Source organism: Ascaphus truei, chromosome 5 (genome assembly GCF_040206685.1).
Source record: "Ascaphus truei isolate aAscTru1 chromosome 5, aAscTru1.hap1, whole genome shotgun sequence".
Classification (NCBI taxonomy): domain Eukaryota; kingdom Metazoa; phylum Chordata; class Amphibia; order Anura; family Ascaphidae; genus Ascaphus; species Ascaphus truei.
The window spans coordinates 304968368-304987418 of record NC_134487.1 but is presented as its reverse complement, the minus strand read 5'-3'; the positions used below and the strand labels follow the sequence as shown (position 1 = coordinate 304987418).

At 42.7% G+C, this 19051-nt stretch overlaps 1 protein-coding gene across 9 annotated transcripts in view; it reads left to right on the top strand.

Moving 5' to 3' along the window:
- Positions 1-19051, top strand: part of PTPRO (protein tyrosine phosphatase receptor type O) — a 230620-nt gene that overhangs the window by 196410 nt on the left and 15159 nt on the right. For 8 of the 9 annotated variants that reach the window (XM_075603033.1, XM_075603032.1, XM_075603028.1 and 5 more), the window contains 7 exons: positions 2875-2910; positions 5656-5737; positions 7120-7210; positions 7632-7708; positions 8741-8875; positions 10777-10899; positions 17761-17915. In XM_075603033.1, coding sequence (XP_075459148.1) covers positions 2875-2910; positions 5656-5737; positions 7120-7210; positions 7632-7708; positions 8741-8875; positions 10777-10899; positions 17761-17915 — 699 coding nt within the window. The remainder of the gene's footprint in view (positions 1-2874; positions 2911-5655; positions 5738-7119; positions 7211-7631; positions 7709-8740; positions 8876-10776; positions 10900-17760; positions 17916-19051) is intronic. The other variant, XM_075603029.1, reaches the window with a different exon arrangement.

The window sequence follows — 19051 nt, the reverse complement described above, 5'->3', positions numbered from 1 at the left end:
ACCTGACCTGTTGGGCGGGCTTAAGGACTCGAGTGGAGCCCCCCATAATTACTAATTGCGTGTTCTTTCAATTCATTCCATATATATGAATATAGAATTAGAATCCCTTTTATTTTTACGGCTACGCGTTTGCAAGGTGTATTACAATGACATCTGGTTTCCAGTAGTTCTGGCAAAAAAGGGGTTCAAGCACACATACCGTTTAAGTGAAAAACCAGTGAACACACTAGTGATATAATAATAAAATATATTGCATATGGAAGAAGTGCAGCTCCAGAAAAAGGACTCAATCCAAAGTCCAAACAGGTCACTGAAGCAGGGGATCAAGAGCGCAAATACTCCCAAGATTATGTGAAAAAACAAGAAAAGAACATATGGTGCAATATTGTTTGGCTAATTCATGAATACGGTGACACTTCATAAGTATCTCGCTCACAATTGTGAAGATGAATATAGGCAATGCGGGTTGTCCAGAGTCACCAACTCACGGAAGATTTCTTCAAATGTTGTTGAAGGGCCTTCCTCAGGAGCAGGACAGGAGGAAGGGTAGATTCCCATATGTGAAAGAACAGAACAGAGAGGACACAGATAGTATAGATTGTTTTTATAAAGTTACAAATAAAAGTAATACACTTACAAAAGTGCTGTGAGTACAGGCATGTGGACCACCCTGGGTCAGATAGTGGCTGAGGACTGCAACTCTCCATCCTGATGCTTACACCTGTGGTGGCCGTCCACAGGGAATGATGTCCAGGTACAGGAAGGGGAAAAGACCAAGAGAACTTGGCCCAGGATCCTCAGAGTAGTTCACCACACACATTGAGGGGTCTCTAGATGGTCTGCACGCTCACCCTACACGTTTCACTCATTGAGCTTTCTCAGGGGTAAAATTCTAAAGTTCTGTGTGAGCGTGCAGACCATCTATAGACCCTCAATGTGTGTGGTGAACTACTCTGAGGATCCTGGGCCAAGTTCTCTTGGTCTTTTCCCCTTCCTGTACCTGGACATCATTCCCTGTGGACGGCCACCACAGGTGTCAACATCAGGAAGGAGAGTTGCAGTCCTCAGCCACTATCTGACCCAGGGTGGTCCACATGTGTATTACTTTTATTTTAATTTTTATAAAAATCTATACTATCTGTGTCCTCTCTGTTCTTCACATATGGGAATCTACCCTTCCTCCTGTCCTGCTCCTGAGGAAGGCCCTTCAACAACATTTGAAGAAATCTTCCATGAGTTGGTGACTCTGGACAACCCGCATTGCCTATATTCATCTTCACAATTGTGAGTGAGATACTTATGAAGTGTCACCGTATTCATGAATTAGCCAAACAATATTGCACCATATGTTCTTTTTCTTGTTTTTTCACACAATCGTGGGCGTATTTGTGCTCCTGTTCCAGTAGTTCTGGCTCTGAGTTACTGTAACTGTCCTGGCCCTGCACATTTAGCATCAAAACACCAATGTTCAAAACATTTAAAATATTTTGTTTCATATTTGGCTTATTTTTCTTGATTGAAACAGTTGTTGACGTTGCAGTTTGTAGGTAACATTGGACACACAATTCCTAGTTTGCAGATTTCACAGGCGATATCATAGCGCATTTCACAGCAGACGCAAGCCTTGGTTAGTTGAAATTTCATTTCCATCTCTTGACTTCACCTTTATGTATATAGATAATACAGATTTTTTTTGACTAACAAATATTTTCGCACACATTCAAATGTAATATTTAACATTGCTTTCTAGAATGTATCTATTTTTATTCCTGTAATTAACACTAAAACAGGATGGCTAGTGGTTTGACTGCTTTCCGGCTTTTGCCGATTTCCGTATGAGGTGCTCATATTTAAACTTGACTACCTGTTAGATTGACTTACCTTTCATTCTTCCTCCACATGTCATTGCTCCAATACTGGATTTTAACTACAACAGTTCCCTGTGCTCCTCCTTATTACCCTGCACCCTGCACCCTGCACCCGCTCCCTTCACCCTGCATGATGTAACAAGGTTCCAATCACAGCCGCTTCCAAACTAGCACAACTCACTGATGCCGATCAGCGTAGCATGTATTGCTAGGATCATTGTAACGATGGATGTGTGCAGAATGAATACTGTATATATGCATTTTACACATTTTCAATATACAGTATATGGTCATATTTTGTGCAGCGTTTGTGTGCCATACAAAGGAGATGATATCATACAATTTAAGCAAATATTATTCAGTATGGATAACAAAGTAGTCAAAATGGCATTTAGGCCACACTACATTGTGTATTGTATACTAACTACTTACTATATTATGCACAAAGATACTTATTGCATTAAACTTTGTGTTTTGTCTGCAAATGTCTACAAATTAAATTCAACAAAACTGTCTACATTTCAATTAGATTCTTTTTCTCCTATTCTCTAGGTCTTGTAAAAAAGTGAGTTATGTTATGTTTGTAATATAAAGAGAGTAATAGGTACAAATAATTGATAATTAATGAAGTATAGTATTTTAGGGGAAGCATGCTTCTAAAATATTAATAACATACTACTCAAAAGCGAGCGATCTCGAGGGCACACATTCTGGCACTATGTCTTAGTATCCTGAACCCCTCACCTCTACACCATGTCATTACAAAGAGAGACCGACAAGGTTTTATTTTAATATATTTAAGAAACAGGGTATGTAATATGTTGAAGAGTCATGGTATGAGAGCTGCTTTGAAACATATAATCGCTAATTCCTTGGATTGTAGAAATTCTGTTCGTTATTCTGCATTCTAGAAACACAAACGGACTGAACAATGCAGTTTGATATTTGTTTTACACCACACTTTATGTATTGTTTTGCGTTTACAATATCCATGTGTTCTTTTTAGGAATAAAAATGGATTGAAGAAACGGAAGCTGACCAAGTATGTCTTCTAAATATTTCCTTATGTTTTTGCAGTTAGCTAATGTGAAACGCTATTAATGTTTTACAAGGCGTTCAAAGGGTGCACAGGGAGATCAAAGGGTGCACAGGGAGATCAAAGGGTGCACAGGGAGATCAAAGGGTGCACAAGGAGATGAAAGGGTGCACAAGGAGTTTAAAGGGTGCACAAGGAGATGAAAGGGTGCACAAGGAGATGAAAGGGTGCACAAGGAGATGAAAGGGTGCACAAGGAGTTTAAAGGGTGCATAAGGAGATCAAAGGGTGCACAAGGAGTTTAAAGGGTGCACAAGGAGTTTAAATGGTGTACAAGGAGATCAAAGGGTGCACAGGGAGATCATAGGGTGCACAAGGAGATCAAAGGGCGCACAGGGAGATCAAAGGGTGCACAAGGAGATCAAAGGGCGCACAGGGAGATCAAAGGGTGCACAAGGAGATCAAAGGGTGCACAGGGAGATGAAAGGGTGCACAAGGAGATCAAAGGGTGCACAGGGAGATAGATGAAAGGGTGCACAGGGAGATCAATGGGTGCACAAGGAGATCAAAGGGTGCACAGGGAGTTTAAAGGGTGCACAAGGAGATCAAAGGGTGCACAAGGAGATCAAAGGGTGCACAAGGAGATCAAAGGGTGCACAAGGAGATCAAAGGGTGCACAAGGAGATCATAGGGTGCACAAGGAGATCATAGGGTGCGCAAGGAGTTCAAAGGGTGCACAAGGAGATCAAAGGGTGCACAAGGAGATCAAATGGTGCACAAGGAGATCATAGGGTGCACAGGGAGATCATAGGGTGCACAAGGAGTTTAAAGGGTGCACAAGGAGATTAAAGGGTGAACAAGGAGATTAAAGGGTGCACAAGGAGATTAAAGGGTGCACACGGAGATTAAAGGGTGCACAAGGAGATCAAAGGGTGCACAAGGAAATCAAAGGGTGCACAGGGAGATCAAAGGGTGCACAAGGGGTTTAAAGGGTGCACAACGAGTTTAAAGGGTGCACAATGAGATCAAAAGGTGCACAAGGAGATCAAAGGGTGCACAAGGAGAGCAAAGGGTGCACAAGAAGTTCAAAGGGTGCACAGGAAGATCAAAGGGTGCACAAGGAGTTCAAAGGGTGCACAAGGAGTTCAAAGGGTGCACAGGGAGATAAAAGGGTGCAAAGGGAGATCAAAGGGTGCACAAGGAGAGCAAAGGGTGCGCAAGGAGAGCAAAGGGTGCACAAGGAGAGCAAAGGGTGCACAAGGAGAGCAAAGGGTGCACAAGGAGAGCAAAGGGTGCACAAGGAGAGCAAAGGGTGCACAAGGAGATCAAATGGTGCACAAGGAGAGCAACGGGTGCACAATGAGTTTAAAGGGTGCACAAGGAGAGCAAAGGGTGCACAAGGAGAGCAAAGGGTGCACAAGGAGATCAAAGGGTGCACAAGGAGAGCAAAGGGTGCACAAGGAGAGCAAAGGGTGCACAAGGAGAGCAAAGGGTGCACAAGGAGATCAAAGGGTGCACAAGGAGATCAAAGGGTGCACAATGAGAGCAAAGGGTGCACAAGGAGAGCAAAGGGTGCACAAGGAGAGCAAAGGGTGCACAAGTACAATTTGCACCAGATGCAATACTTGCCTCTGTCATATGATGAATTAATTGGCTGTACACCTGTTAACTGTGAAGCCCCCCAAATATAGAAACCAGCAAATGCTGTATCAATTCTTAAATACCTTGAGTTAGAGTTGTGCAGCGGCTATACTATACTATAGCATTGGTGTAAGTGCACCTGTCCTGTAAGTAAGTTTTATTTCTTGCAATGCGATTTAAAACTTATTTGGGATTCTCCTACCATGTTATTCATATACATTGACTACTTTCACAATACGTCTTGCAAACTCCTTTGAATGTTATATCACCTTATAAGCGTTAGAATGTGTGGCTATAAAAACATTATTAATACAATATTATATTATATAACATTATTATAAAACATTATTCCTTGTATTCAGAGTTCCGCCTTCTCACAGACATCTGGAACCACCCCAAAAATTACTTTAAAAAATGAAAAAATCCCAAATACAAAATTGCACCAATTCTTGTGTGGTCTCAACCCCTGTAATCTGAGAGAGTTTAATTCTGGAGATATTTATCCTTATTTGCAAATGAGAAATATATTGCACTACAAAAATGCATGTACAATGTTTTAACATTAGGCAAAACATATATATATATTTTTTTATTTTTATTTTAAAGTACCACTGCGAAGCAAAGCGATAAACTTTGCTGAACAAGATGTTAATGGACATTATTGAATCTTGCCCTTTGAGGGCACGACCTCCACTGACCAGAAACACATATCTGCTGGTCAGTGTAAATCCATTATATCAAAAGGATGTGGTCAAGATGTAAACCAAGACTGATGAAATTAATCAAAATAATAATTAGTTGGTCATTTTGTTAACAGTACGACATGAGTCACTTATATATGTTTTGTAATATAAATGAACCAAATTATTAAGGTATATGATTAACCGTTGTAATAAATAAACATGGATGTATGTTTCAGATTAAATAAAATTCGGGATATTCCCTACTCATATATCGTATATTGTGTATTTATAGATGATGTATTCTGTTAGCTTTACAAATAGTTTTTTCTTCACAAAGCCATAACTTTCATGCTTCAAACAGCTCGTGTTCCTATTTCGAGTCAAACGAATAGCATGAATAAAACACTGTTTTTCTCCTCTTTGAAAAGCCCTGTCCAGTTGGATGATTTCGACGCTTACATCAAGGACATGGTGAAGGATTCCGACTACAAATTCTCTCTCCAGTTTGAGGTAAGCTACTAAATAATGTAATTAACATTGATTATGTGACAGACAGAAGTGCGCAAAGTAGACAAGTTCCCAACCACTTCATATGCTGTGTGCCGAGCCACAGATAAACACTTAGCCCACGGTGGCAAAGTCCAGTGCTCAAGGGCCACCAACAGGTCAGGTTTTCAGGAAATCCCTGCTTCAGCATAGGGGGTGCAGTCTTTGACTGAGCCACTTATTGAGCCACCTGTGCTGAAGCAGGGATATCCTGAAAACCTGACATGTTGGTGGCCCTTGAGCACTGGAGTTGGCCGCCCCTGAATTAGCCAGTGCGCTAACTCCTAAATGAGCTTCCTGGTCGGTCCAATGATGAAATAATCAGGGTAAGAGCAATAAGAGGAATGCACAGACAGACGTGTGCAAAGAGATTAATTACCCCAATCCGATCCACGCCACCTTTATCAGGGTGAGGAACCGACAGACGTGTGCAAAGAGATTAATTACCCCAATCCGATCCACGCAACCTTTATCAGGGTGAGGAACCGACAGACGTGTCATAACTTTGTATACTGGACCCTATGGCCATAGGAAGTGTTTTTCTAGCACATAGGGGTCTCTATTGAGAACATGATGTGGGTGTTAAGTAATCACCAGAAAGTAAATCTTTTATTGCACATAAAAGTGCATTTTTACCTATCCAAATAGTAAGCTTTGTGCACCGCACAATGTTATCCCTGAAATAATACTTATTGTCGGTGCTAGACAGGGAGGTTTTCTGATGGGAAGCCAAGTCCTCTGTTTTCTAGTCAATAGTTAAAGCCATCTCTCACACCAGACACCTCTCAATCATGAAATCATTACATTGTAGAGGTCCACTCATTGGATATTTTGTTAAAACTACCACACAGTTGTTTATTGTAAGGTCAGCTATTACAAACACGTGGCCAGCTCCTCAGAACTTCGAGCCCTTTGTGCGACTGTCCATTTTATGCAAATAACTTGGTGACTTTCTTTGTAGTCTCCAGTTGTACACAAACTCCCCCACAGCGGACACTGCTTTCTGGGGAGACCTCCCCCACTCACGTTATGTGGCAGGATTGAAACGTAGAACATAGAAATTAACAGCAATCAGGAACCACATAGCCTGGCTACTCTGCCCATTTCCTAATATATTGTGAAGCCACAGACCCAATTGGACCCTTTGGTTTCTTTAATATTTAGGATAGCCTTGTGTCTATCCGAAGCATTTCTAACTCTCCTTCTATATTAGACTCCACCACCTGTGCTGGGAGACTATTACATTCTGTGAGGGATTCGTGTTCAAAACACACCACAAAACAGCTACAATTACAATATGTATTTTAATCATATTTTTTGTAGTAAACAAATGTTTTCTTTACCAGGAGCTGAAAATGATAGGTCTTGATATACCCCATTTTGCGGCTGACCTTTGCTTAAATAGATGTAAAAACCGCTATACCAACATCTTGCCATGTAAGTACAAATACGTAAGAAGCATTTCTTTATTTCATTCATCTAATTTGTATTATTTTAATGTTTTTTTTAAACCTTTCCGCTTGTATGCCTCTTTCACAAGACAAGCGTTTCTCATTCTATTGGTGGCCAATCTGATGTGTGATGTTGATTGGCTGCTTCGCCAACCTATCTGTTTTTCAGCCTTCGAAATAGACCTAATTCTATTGGGCTGGTTGTTTGGGGAGCGATTTCAGAGGTCCAGCTAAATATACCACACGAGCACAACAATGGGATACATTGGGTGCCACGTGTAAATAATTGTAATCTTTCATTTGTCGATATGGTATTTGATATGGAATACATTTCTTTGATCGTTCTTGCATTACGATTTGGGTCTGGATTTCCATGACTTCATATCACTTGTTTCTTATGTATACAGATGACTTTAGTCGTGTGAAACTGGTTTCCACAGATGAAGATGAAGGTGCAGACTACATTAATGCAAATTATATTCCTGTAAGTAGTAATGGAGATAATGGATCAATAAGTATGAGATCATGCCTAAGGGGACATTTTTTACTGGCATGAATTTATAACCCGTTGGCAGAATATTAATAGCCCTCAATACTGGAAGGGCTTCTACAGAATATGTACAGTAGTATGAGATTTTTGCTCCACTTAGAGATATAAAGGGGCTAAAGTATTACATGTTCCACCATATATCTTAATATGTCAGCAGAGCACCCTAAGTAATATATTAATACGGTCATATACAATATACTATTGTTCCCAGACACACAGAAATCTAGATTTCTTCTCACTGCAATTACAGTTTTACCCTGCTCACCAGGCACAGCATTCAATAAATTGTGCTCCAGAGAAAGTGTCACCTCTACAAGCCAATAGGAATCTGCCCTCTGATTTACTACCCGTGTAAGAAGAATAAAACCCACTCTGAGCACATTGGGAAGGTTGACCTGTAATTACTCGAGCTGCTTCTCTAGTATCACATGCAAATAACAGCTCGTTATTATGATACTTATGTACGGAGTATCATGTTGAAATTATTAGTTTTATTCAATACAAATTTGTGCTGGATATAAAATTCATGGATTTACAAAGCCAACCAGAACGAGATGAGCTCAGACTTACCCTACAACAAAATCAGTATCAGCGACACTAAATCACTTCCAATACCTTATGGATCATGCAGCTCATGAAAGGGAATTGTCCATACATCTATGGAAAATAAATACAGAAACCCTGCGCTTCTTTCCAAATTGACTTGCATCTTATTAGTGAAATTTAACATTTCTTATTCGATTCTTAAGTCTTTTAACAAACGAGTCATTTGGTAGCATATTTTTATCAAAACATGGTTTAAACCGGCTAATAATTAGATATGTAAAATCTCGAAAGCAATAATCCAACTTTAACACAATTAAATAACACTCCTAAAGAAACATGTTTAAACAATGTGCCTTTTTGTCCTAATGGAATGCATTGTGTAATTAAAGGGGCCGGCATTAACGATCATCAATCTTTTAGGGTTACAACTTTGTACAAGAATATATTGCAACCCAAGGACCCCTGCCCGAGACCAGGAATGATTTTTGGAAGATGGTTCTTCAGCAGAAATCACAAGTCATTGTAATGCTCACTCAGTGTAACGAGAAGAGAAGGGTATGTAAAGACACGCGGGCGACATATGCTGCTTCTGAGGCTCGGGCTGTAACGCATGCGCAAGAAAACACGAAGACGGGATCTCCCTGTGTAGGAAGAGGTCGTAATTCACCAAAAAACTTTCCACATGACCGACTTTAGCAATAAATGTATTTATTTGTCCAAGATATGTAACGACTGCAGTTCCCATTTCTGAGCTCATGCAACCACTTTGTCTTCTTGTATCTCAGGTGCATAATTACATTGTAAGCAATACGAGGGGAATAGTCTCATTCCCTATATTATAACTGGACTGCACAAAAAATATAGTATGATCACAATGTCCATGATATATATTCGGCACCTAGGGGACTAAAGGCCTTATTCTGTATACCTCACAGCGACCAATCACTTCAATGGAAATTTTCAGCCCAAAACAGCTGCATAAGCAGGGGGGGGCAGGGAGGTATGGATTTATATTGGATGCAAGAAGTACAGACACTAGTTCCCTAATACATTATTGCAGGTAGTTATTGTACACTGCCTCTTGGTGGCTACTTTCACTAGGAGATAAAATGCAATGTGAAGTTCAGGGAGACGCAGAGACCCGAGAAGAGCTTATTTACAGATCATACCACTCAGGCCCGGATAAGTAAAGCATGCTAAAGCTTAGCACCATAGTGTGGATCTGGGCCTCACTGGTATATTTACTAGTCTCCCGGCTGCAAACTCCGTGCAAAAAAACGACTCCATATACTTCCGGAAAGAAATACCCTGAAAAACAATTGGATTTATTAACTTGATGAATCTAGCGCCGGTTTTTTGCACTGGTTTTACTCCAGAGTTGCAGCCTGGAGACGTTAGTAATATGTATGAAGGAGCAAAACTTGGACACTTACATCCGGTGTCATTGTGTCCAAGTACTTTCCATCACTTTTGCTTGGCATGCATCATCTTGGGGAGAGTCAGTAGGAGGAGTTGGGGGGAGTTACATGGTGCACAGATTATAATGAGATGTATCACATTCTGCGTCTCTGCACCAGTTGCACCTTGGGAAAGTCAGTAGGAGGAGTTTGGGGGAGTTACATGGTGCACAGATTATAATGAGATGTATCACATTCTGCGTCTCTGTCCCAGCTTGCACCTTGGGGAGAATCAGTAGGAGGAGTTGGGGGGAGCTACATGGTGCACAGATTATAATGCGATGTATCACATTCTGCGTCTCTGCCCCAGCTTGCACCTTGGGGAGAATTAGTAGGAGGAGTTGGGGGGAGTTACATGGTGCACAGATTATAATGAGATGTATCACATTCTGCGTCTCTGTCCCAGCTTGCACCTTGGGGAGAATCAGTAGGAGGAGTTGGGGGGAGCTACATGGTGCACAGATTATAATGCGATGTATCACATTCTGCGTCTCTGCCCCAGCTTGCACCTTGGGGAGAATTAGTAGGAGGAGTTGGGGGGAGTTACATGGTGCACAGATTATAATGAGATGTATCACATTCTGCGTCTCTGCCCCAGCTTGCACCTTGGGGAGAATCAGTAGGAGGAGTTTCATGGTGCACAGATTATAATGAGATGTATCACATTCTGCGTCTCTGTCCCATCTTGCACCTTGGGGAGAGTCAGTGGGAGGAGTTTCATGGTGCACAGATTATAATGAGATGTATCACATTCTGCGTCTCTGTCCCAGCTTGCACCTTGGGGAGAGTCAGTAGGAGGAGTTGGGGGGAGTTACATGGTGCACAGATTATAATGAGATCTATCACATTCTGCGTCTCATTCTTTTCCCCTTTTATTCAAACTAAAATATCTGTCAGATCTGTGGATTGTGTGATCCAACTGGGCTCTGAAAGTGGGGCAGTGTTGTGCGTTTATCCAGAGAAAGACCTATTCAAAGTAAGGTATTATCTGCATTACAGGTCAAATGTGATCATTATTGGCCATTTACGGCAGAACCCGTCAATTATGGAGACATTACATTAGAGATGGTATCCGAGGATGAACAATCAGATTGGTGTTATCGGGTATTTAGGATCTCGTATGTAAGTATAAACATGTTACTACATTTTTCTTGCTGTTAATTTGAGCTATTTAGATTCTTTGAACATGTGGAAAATATTTGTACATATCACTATTCAGAAAAAGTGAAAACAAACTTCAGAGAAGAAAACAATTATATTTCTATATGGTATATAGATATTGGGTCTGAAACACCTATTTTTTAATTATTTTTTTATCAATCTTTATTTGCATGGAATTATTTCTGCTATATGCCCAATTTGTAATTGACGACATGTCATGCTAGTTTACATATGGATGTTGCAGACTTTATTGTTCCCTCGGATGGGAAAATGATGTGACATTCTGTGTTATCGTGACAATTGGTAAAATATGGAAACTGGGATATTATGAGTTATAACAGGATATGTTGTATTATCAGGGGGACCAATGAGGCTAGCTACATCCATACTGTATGTTCCTGTGATACATGTCATTGTTACATTGTTATCCATACTGTATGTTCCTGTGATACATGTCATTGTTACATTGTCATCCATACTGTATGTTCCTGTAATACATGCATCTATCTCTAGTGTCACCCCCACATCTATCTATAGTAACACCCCCACATCTATCTCCAATGTCACCCCCACATCTATCTCCAGTGTCACCCCCTCATCTATCTCTAGTGTCACCCCCACATCTATCTATAGTAACACCCCCACATCTATCTCCAATGTCACCCCCACATCTATCTCCAGTGTCACCCCCTCATCTATCTCTAGTGTCACCCCCACATCTATCTATAGTAACACCCCCACATCTATCTCCAATGTCACCCCCACATCTATCTCCAGTGTCACCCCCTCATCTATCTCCAGTGTCACCCCCTCATCTATCTCCAATGTCACCCCGTCATCTATCTCCAATGTCACCCCCACATCTATCTCCAGTGACACCCCCACATCTATGTCCATTGACACCCCCACATCTATCTCCAGTGTCACCCGCACATCTATCTCCAATGTCACCCCCACATCTATCTCCCGTGACACCCCCACATCTATCTCCTGTGTCACCCCCACATCTATCTCCAATGTCACCACCACATCTATCTCCAGTGACACCCCCACATCTCTCCCCTGTGACACCCCCACATCTATCTCCAGTGACACCCCCACATCTATCTCCGGTGTCACCCCCACATCTATCTCCAATGTCACCCCACATCTATCTCCAGTGACACCCCCACATCTCTCCCCTGTGACACCCCCACATCTATCTCCAGGGTCATCCCCACATCTATCTCCGGTGTCACCCCCACATCTATCTCCAGTGTCACCCCCACATCTATCTCCAGTGTCACCCCTCATCTATCTCCAGTGACACCCCCACATCTATCTCCAGTGTCACCCCTCATCTATCTCCAGTGACACCCCCACATCTATTTTTCCAGTGACACCCCCACATCTATCTCCAGTGTCACCCCCACATCTATCTCCAGTGTCACCCCCACATCTATCTCCAGTGTCACCTCCACATCTATCTCCAGTGTCACCCCTCATCTATCTCAAGTGTCACCCCTCATCTATCTCCAGTGACACCTCCACATCTATCTCCAGTGACACCCTCACATCTATCTCCAGTGTCACCCCCACATCTATCTCCAGTGTCACCCCCACATCTATCTCCAGTGTCACCCCCACATCTATCTCCGGTGTCACCTCCACATCTATCTCCAGTGACACCCCCACATCTATATCCAGTGACACCTTTATGGCTTGAAGAGATAAAAGGGGTTTTCTTTTGAATTAAAGAATGGTTGAGTATAGAAACATTCTCCTAACTTTATCGCTGTAAATCCTAGAATATTGGGACCCAATTTATTGCACTCAGGTGAGCTTGCAGCAGGTGTGGAGATTAGTCTTGACAGCACTACTCATAATTTTGAGGGATAAATCTTTGCACTCTCACAATCGTTGATTGTTTAACATTCAATCCGTCTGATCTTAAATGTTACAAATATATATTTGTTATTCTGGTGAATTGTATCAGATCCACAATACTGTATATCTAGTAAACTTACACAGACATATGGAATGTCTTTCTGGACGCACCCAGTGGCATTCTCAGACCCTTTCAGGAATCTCATTCCACTGTCAAAAAGAGTTTTCAAGGTTCCAATCACCGAACTTTCTCAGACCAGGCTTGCCCCCAGATAACCTCATTTTTAGACAAACACAGAAAACCAGGCCGGGTCACTGGCTTGACCTACCATAAAACAATACATGTATTTTTAACTTTTAACTCGAGTTAACTGTTTGCGTGCCAGATTATTAAAATACTAAATAGTTTAATGGTATTATCATGGCACAGCCTGTAAGACTTATCTGCAGAAGGCTGCTTCTGGGATGCCTCTACATCCAATTTATAATGTTTTGTAAATGGGTGTATATTTTTCCATGTAGCTGGCTTGACGCCTGTGCTTTCTCCCCCCAGGACGTCGCTACTGCTCTTGTATAGTGAGCTTTTAGGTCCGTTGGAGTTTGTATGTTGGATCTTTGATACGCCAAGCGTATTTTCTGCATGATCCATCTTCCAATAGATCTCTTGGGCGCTTTCACTCCTTTGTTTCTCCCAGGATGAGTATGTTTTGTGACTTCCTGAGTTTCCTCCAGGTATTCCATTAGACATCTTCTCCCATCCAGTGAGTGCAGGTTCCATTCTTCAGATGTAGGCACAGTGAAGGTAGTACCATCTCCTTGTGTGAAAGAATGAGGACATATTTGGACGGAACGGAGGCATTGTCCTCAGAAACACCTTACCTTCATGGATTGACATATAGGGCTCCTTTATTGAAAGGGCCTGTAAGTCACTGCCTCGTCTGACAGAGATCACTGTGATTAAGAATGTCATTTTCCATGACAGGCTAGTAATGTCGGCTTCCTGTAAGGGCTCAAACAGTGTGTTGCAAAGAATTGTAATCTACATTCAAATCCCACGCTGGAATTGGATCTCTGACTCTACGTCTGATGTTCTGAATAACCCTGACAAGTCCCTTTATCAGGGGGCTATCTGCAATTGTCTGCAAACTGATTGCTCCATTTGCTGCAATCTGAATTTTTAACATGTTTGTTTTTAGTCCTTTCTGGAAACCGTCCTGTTAGAAATCCTGGATCAGGTTAATGGAAGCTGTTTATGGAAAACTGCCTTTCGTTCTGCACCACTTAAGGAACCTTCTCCAGACTTTCATGTAATTCTTGGAGGTCACCTATTTACAAGACTGTAACATGGTCTCTATCACTTGTGTAGATAGTCCCTGTTGTCTCATTATTCGCCTTTCCGCTTCCAAGCTGTCAACCTCAGTCTCTTTATGTTGGAGGTGGTGTACTGGACCTTGAGACAGAAGGTCCTCCCTGTTTGGGAGTATCCAGCGTGGTTCTTTAAACCAAGGCCTTCTGGGCTAGTATGAGATAATCGACACCACTGTCGCTTTGTCCTCCTGATTTTTTTGGAGGACTCTCAGAACCCTAGGAACTGGAGTTAAAATATATGCTAGTCCAAAATCCCATTTCAGAGTCATTGCATCTAAATATTTTCTCGGCAGTCGTTCTGGTAGAGAGAACAACATTTGCAGAGTTTTGTATTTCCCTCCTTGCCATGAGACCGATCTCTGGTTGCCCGCACCTTTCTCCCTGTAGAGGTTGTGGCGGCTGAGAAAATCTGCCAAAACATTCTCCTTCCCTCCGACGCGAGCTGCTGACACACTGAGGCTGGTGTTCTCTGCCCATGACTGTGTCCGCATTGCATTTCCCATGAGTGCCTTCTTGTAGCCAATTTACGATTTATATATGTGGCTGCTACCACATTGTCTGTCTGTACTCTGAAAGGCTTGCAAGGCTTCCAGCGCTTTGTAGGTTGTCCTTAATTCTTGCAGATTTTATGGCAATCTTCTCTCTGCCTGATGCCATAGCCCCTGAATAGTGCGTTGCTGCCTGTACGGTCCCCAGCCAAACTGACTGATGTCACTATCCATGCTGGGGTTTCTAAGGAGCAGACTGCTATTAGCTTGTCTTTCTCCTGTCACCATCTCAGAGAGATTATTGTCCATAGAGAGCCCTGTTTCTCTAGTGACTTTGCATTTCTGTCCCACATGGGACTTCTGTCTGGAGTGTATTCATATGTAGTCTTCCCTATGGAACTGCTTCTATGGAGGCTGACGTGAGCCCAAGCTCCCTCATCCCTTGGCGTGGGGTTATGGTTGAGACAGTCCTGAGGGTTACTGATCTGTTGTATCAGGTTTTCACCCTTGTTTTGCAAGGATTGTAGGCTCAAAAAGTGAAATGTTTTGTGTTGGTCTCAATTTGCTTTTTTCTTCACTTGATGATCCAGCCTAGATCATGTAGAAATGTCTTCCTATTGTATGGCAAACCACAAGAATTTTTGGTGAGCTTGGCAGATGGGAATATGCAGGTAGCGTCTTTTAAATCCATTGCTACCATAAAATCCCCATGATTTAATGTGTGTGTAGCCAGGTCACCTGACGGCTACTATTCTGCCCTTGTACTGGCAGTAAGCCCTGGTACAATCAGGTTGCCAGTAGTTGATATGGGGTTTTCCCCTCTGAGGAGCTGCACTTGAGTGACAGCGGGAGGCGGTAATATCAGGCCTGGGCATGACCAATCATGAGACAGACCTGGTGCCCTCCTCCTGGCTGTACTTAAGGACAGTGCCACCCCAAATTCAGTAGTGCCTCTATCCACTTGAGAGGGGCAGGTCACACAGCCAAGAGCCCGACTATTGGGCCTTCTCTGGTCCTCTTCCCTCCGGGGGAGAGTGAGTGTGTACCATACCTCTGCCTCTGCTAGAGGGGCATGGAATAGCTGGCACTGCTGCGGGTGCCCTTGGCCTGTAGTGAAGGTCCAGGGACCATGCTTCAGTGATAGCTGAGAGACTGCATCGGGCAGAACTCTGCCTTGTTACTGTGCTGTACAGTGAAGACAATAAACAGTTACTGTTGTTATACCTGTGGCCTGGTGTGTGACCTTACTGGGGGGAGAGGCAATCGTTCTACTGTGGGAGATCACCTTCAGTTCCCTGGAACCTACGACAGATGGAGGCGCTGCACTGCTAAAGAATATGTAGGGTATGAACCCCAGAAGTCTAGTCCTGTGTCCCCACTACCACCGGTGGACGACTTAGCCCTCCTGTTACCAGCAGGTATCATGCACCAATTGTACAGAACGTTTTTGGATGTTTCATTCTTGATTTCCATATACTAGAACGTTTTTGGATGTTTTATTTTTGAACATTTGGAGGGACAGCGCGCGCAAATCCCCCTTTCCCTATACCACATGTACAGTAATGGCCACATCTCCCACTGGGTGGGGGAAACACCGTTACATGTGGCTGACAGATTTTAATGACTCCACTTTCAAATGTTCCCTGCGGACATACTGATTTACAAATGTTTTGGATCTAGGACTGGCCTAAACCCACCTGATGTTTTTGGAACCTTGAATATTATATTCTGTTCTTTTCTTGATGCTTTGATATGTATGTACTGTTTCTACCACTCCACCCGCCTTGAATTTTTGCACTGCGCCTCTGTGTTCCCCTTTTGATTGGACATACTGGTGAAGGCTGCAGGCTTTCACCCAGTGATATTTTGCGATCGCTTGACACTGTGTAGCAAAATTTCGGAATCTCCCTCCTATTTGCTGAAGTTTTTGTATGACATTCTTTTTCAGACGTCCTAGGGACACAAAAAAATGATCTGTGGGTCTTGGTAGGTCTTCTGTCTTGTGGTAAGACTCTCACCTTGTCATCTGCCAACTTGTCCACCACTTTCTCTAATTCTGCTTTGGATAAGAAGGAGCCTTCGAATATCACAGAGCAAAGTTTGTTCTTAGAAGCGGCACCTGCTTTCCAAGCTTTGAGGTATAGTGCCCTACGGGCTGTTGTTGAAAGAGCAATGTATTTAGCTGCCAGGCGGGTGGATATTGTGTTGCGTCTGTTGACTCCGGCCGAAATAAACACCTGTTTATTTGATCTCTGTGTCCTGTCTGGTGCTCGATCCCGTGAAAGAGTCCTGGTCTCCCGTGACAAGGTAGCCCATTCTTAGGTACTTACCTAAGGGTGGGTTACCTGACTAGAGACCCCCTGATGGAGCCGCATAAAAATGATAAACTTTGCAAGCTCCTACCACCAACTGGTCGGTCAGGAAAAAACACAGCACAGATTTCGGGGGGTGGGGGGTGCCCTGTATAGGACAGGCACAAGCTTCATCCTGCAGGAGTTTGTATCTGTTACCCATGGTGCTGCCTGTTGGACAGAAAGGGAAATATATTGTTTATTCCAAGTCTTCTCAGCGACCTTGATAATCTGCACAATAATAATGCAATTTCATCTCAAATTCAAGATTACATTTCATCCAGTTTATTAGAGGAGAGATATATAGTTAATGGAATATATATACAGTGTTGGACAAACCTATACATTTGCTCGCCCCGGGCGAGTGGATTTAAACCCCGGGCGAGTAAATATTGGCCCAAGCAGCACACGTTTGGTACTAGGTGGCGAGTAGATTTTTTTTGTGTGGCGAGTAGATTTTTTGGTGATTTGTCAACCACTGTGTGTGTGTATATATATATATATAGCCAGATTAATGCCATATTTGCAAAATGTAAAACAGATAAATGGGGGAGTCTCACATTCTTATTTTTCCTGACATTTTGTACATGTTTAATTCCTAATCAATTTGCACAGAACTTGCAGTTTAAGAAAAATGCCCATTTTCGCTTTAATAAATGTGTTGTGTGCTTGACTCAATATATTCTCGCTGTACAAAGCATATAGTTGACATACATGATATCTCCTGTTGTTTTCATACCTTCACGTAGGCTGACGAGGTGCAGAACATCATGCATTTTAACTTTACCGCATGGCCTGACCACGGCGTCCCCACGGCCAACGCTGCAGAGAGCATTTTGCAGTTTGTACAGATGGTGAGACAAAAAGCAGCCAGGACTAAAGGACCCATCATAGTGCATTGCAGGTGAGTGTGTGTACAGTGAGTTCATTGTGCGCAGGTGAGTGTGTGCATATAGTAAGATTGTGCAGGTGTGTGCGTACAGTGAGTTCAGTGTGTGCATACAGTAAGATCATTGTGCACAGGTGAGTGTGTGCGTACTGTAAGATCATTGTGTGCAGGTGTGTGCATACAGTAAGATCATTGTGCGCAGTTGAGTGTGTGCATATAGTAAGATTGTGCAGGTGTGTGCGTACAGTGAGTTCAGTGTGTGCATACAGTAAGATCATTGTGCGCAGGTGAGTGTGTGCATGCAGTAAGATCATTGTGCGCAGGTGAGTGTATGCATACAGTAAGATCATTGTGCGCAGGTGAGTGTATGCATACAGTGAGATCATTGTGCGCAGGTGTGTGCATACAGTAAGATCATTGTGTGCAGGTGAGTGTGTGCATACAGTAAGATCATTGTGCACAGGTGAGTGTGTGCATACAGTAAGATCATTGTGCGCAGGTGAGTGTGTGCGTACAGTAAGATCATTGTGCGCAGGTGAGTGTATGCATACAGTGAGATCATTGTGCGCAGGTGTGTGCATACAGTAAGATCATTGTGTGCAGGTGAGTGTGTGCATACAGTAAGATCATTGTGCGCAGGTGAGTATGTGTATACAGTAAGATCATTGTGCGCAGGTGAGTGTGTGCATACAGTAAGATCATTGTGCGCAAGTGAGTGTGTACATACAGTAAGATCATTGTGCGCAGGTGAGTGTGTGCGTACAGTAAGATCATTGTGCGCAGGTGAGTGTGTGCATACAGTAAGATCATTGTGCACAGGTGAGTGTGTGCATACAGTAAGATCATTGTGCGCAGGTGAGTATGTGTATACAGTAAGATCATTGTGCACAGGTGAGTGTGTGCATACAGTAAGATCATTGTGCACAGGTGAGTGTGTGCATACAGTAAGATCAATGTGCGCAGGTGTGTGCGTACAGTAAGATCATTGTGCGCAGGTGAGTGTGTGTACAGTAAGATCATTGTGCGCAGGTGAGTGTGTGCATACAGTAAGATCATTGTGTGCAGGTGAGTGTGTGCATACAGTAAGATCATTGTGTGCAGGTATGTGTATACAGTAAGATCATTGTGCGCAGGTGAGTGTGTGCATACAG